We start from the raw sequence: 2,582 nt of genomic DNA, 5'->3' as shown, positions 1-2,582 counted from the left end.
CTGTAGCCCATCTTTTATACCAGGACAAAACAATGTACATGATAACACTTCCAATCAGTTAAGATCAGAAGCCATGAGAATCACTGCCTGGTACTGCATCTGGGCATTTATCATCATCATCATCATCATTATTATTATTATTATAAATGTTAGAAATAAATAAAAACAAAATTCTTTTATTCTTGCATTTCTTTATTAAATTGAAAAATATAATGAGAAATTATTGAATATATTATCTAAAAATGATTCATTATGTAAAAATATTATTCAAATTTTCTTGGTGATGATCTCACTGACTGAAAGTAAATATAATTTATGAAATTCAAACAAAAAGGAAAAGAGAACAATTTGCTAAATATATAGGCACAAGTGTGGCTGTGTGGCAAGAAGTAACAAAGGCGACGAGCTGGCAGAGTGGTTAGCACGCCGGGCGAAATGCTTAGCGGTATTTCGTCTGCCGTTACGTTCTGAGTTCAAATTCCGCCGAGGTCGACTTTGCCTTTCATCCTTTCGGGGTCGATAAATTAAGTACCAGTTACGCACTGGGGTCGATGTAATCGACTTAATCCCTTTGTCTGTCCTTGTTTGTCCCCTCTATGTTTAGTTCCTTGTGGGCAATAAAGAAATAAGAAGCTTACTTCCCAAAATCTTGGTTCTGGATTCAGTTCTGCTATGTGGCAACTTTGGCAAGTGTCTTTTATTATAGCCTTGGGATTTTATTATAGCCTTAGGCTTATGAGTGGATTTGTGTGTGTCTGTGTGCCTGTATGTATATTTTAGTTTGTTTACGTCCCTGTAACTTAGCAGTTCTGCAGAAGAAAATGATGGAATATGTACCAAAACTTCCTGGGAACAATTTGTTCAACGGCAATTCTTCCCGTTTGTGCCCCAGTCTGGCCGCAGTCTAATGACTGAAATAAGTAGAAGTGAAAGATTGAAAATTTTATATGCATCTCTATTTGATGGACTGCATGTAGAGTTGTTCAATATTAGGTTCATAAGCAGGCTGAGGAGGTGTGTATTTTTCATCTATTGCACGACATAAGAAACACTACCATCTTCTGCAGAGGCTGTGATTAATGGCTTTGAATCTATGTGTTCATAATCTTCAGAGTTTTGCTTTTGGAAGCACAATTCTTGTCCTGGTTTGTGGATATAACTTGAATTGGTATTTTGCGTGGAGCAACACTTATTATCTTCAGCAGTGACATGGCATACTGATATAGAACTTTTATTTGTGTTTCTTCTGAGGATCAAGTATCTGTAAAAGATAATACATGAGTCTGTATGTGTGTAGGATTCAATATCGATTGAATACAAATCCCCACAACCTTGCACAACTTAACCCGAAGCTAAATGTATTTGGAAAAATATAATTTAAAAGATAACACTGAACGAGCTTGAGGGGGTGTTTTGGAGCAAGGGGAACTAGGGGGAGTTAAGAGAATTTGCGGCGGGCTGGAAGACCCTCAATTTTGGTAAGTTTAGTTTGAAATTAACGAGTAGTAGCCATATTTTCACATCTCTGCGACAGTCAGCTTAAAAAACCATGCTTTTTGTTTCAAATTTTCAAAACCTTAAACACTTTTACCACTTTGACGAAACCAAGCAAATCTTCCGTTTTTTCTTTTTTTTTTTTCAAATTCAAACATTTCGAGCAAGTATTGAATAGCGAACTTCTTTCACTGAACATTTTACATAATAGCTTAATTGTTTCCTCGAAACAAATTTCAGATGGTTTTCTCAGCAAGATGTAATTACAAAACTTTTCATGTTCTGCTGCAGATAATTTCCTTAAAAGAAGACGAATTATACGTGAATATTTCAATTGAAATATCAACCTCGTTTCCCGAAAACGAACCTTAAGTGTTTTTTGACTGCAACATTAATTCGAACTACTGATTTTGTTGTTGTAGTTGTAGTTGAAATTGAACTTGCTCTTGCTGTTTCTGTTGTTTTTGTTGTTGCTGCCGGAATTGCCGTTGTAACTGAATAACGGAAGCTAATAGGTCTTCCATGCTAAGAACGTCCACCGTGAGCTTCGAATGTCTCGTCGACACTGTTGTGTCCTATCAACTCACTGCGTATGCCACTTTATAACGTGGACTTATAACAAGGTTATCACAATACAAATGTAGATCAGAAACAACACTTAACAAACAATATCTCTTCTCAACTATTTCTACGACTGTCTTCACAAAGCGCCCGCGCACCCCACACTATCCCTCACTGACAGTGCGCATGCGCCTTTATGCAGTTTAGGACAGTTGATTTGCTATTCCACAGTGACGTCAGGATTTCACCACAGCAGAAATTAACGAGGATACATGAAAAAATATAGGAAATTTTTACTTCAAAACCGGAAACCCTAGCTGTCCAGCGAAGGAAGACAACTCGCCCGGCCATAATTTTTAAAAGGAATATTTCTTCAACTATCACCGGCGTTCTTTGTCTTTAAAAGAAAACATTCTTTGCAGAGAACAGTTATTGTTTAGAGAAACTGAAGATATGTCTAGTTCACGCTAGTTATGATACCAATGGTATTTCTCTAAAACGGACATACATACATACACATGTATATA

General features: G+C 36.6%; 1 protein-coding gene across 2 annotated transcripts in view; it reads right to left on the bottom strand.

The window, feature by feature from the left end:
* Positions 1-260: 260 nt before the first annotated feature.
* LOC106880587 (uncharacterized) overlaps positions 261-2,582 on the bottom strand; it is a 68,813-nt gene continuing 66,491 nt past the window's right edge. For both annotated transcript variants that reach the window (XM_052976990.1, XM_052976991.1), the window contains exon 15: positions 261-1,261. In XM_052976990.1, coding sequence (XP_052832950.1) covers positions 1,030-1,261 — 232 coding nt within the window. In that variant the 3' untranslated portion in view covers positions 261-1,029. The remainder of the gene's footprint in view (positions 1,262-2,582) is intronic.

Source organism: Octopus bimaculoides, chromosome 26 (genome assembly GCF_001194135.2).
Source record: "Octopus bimaculoides isolate UCB-OBI-ISO-001 chromosome 26, ASM119413v2, whole genome shotgun sequence".
Classification (NCBI taxonomy): Eukaryota; Metazoa; Mollusca; class Cephalopoda; order Octopoda; family Octopodidae; genus Octopus; species Octopus bimaculoides.
Note: the sequence above shows the minus strand (reverse complement) of the source record. Positions and strands in the feature narration are given on the sequence as shown.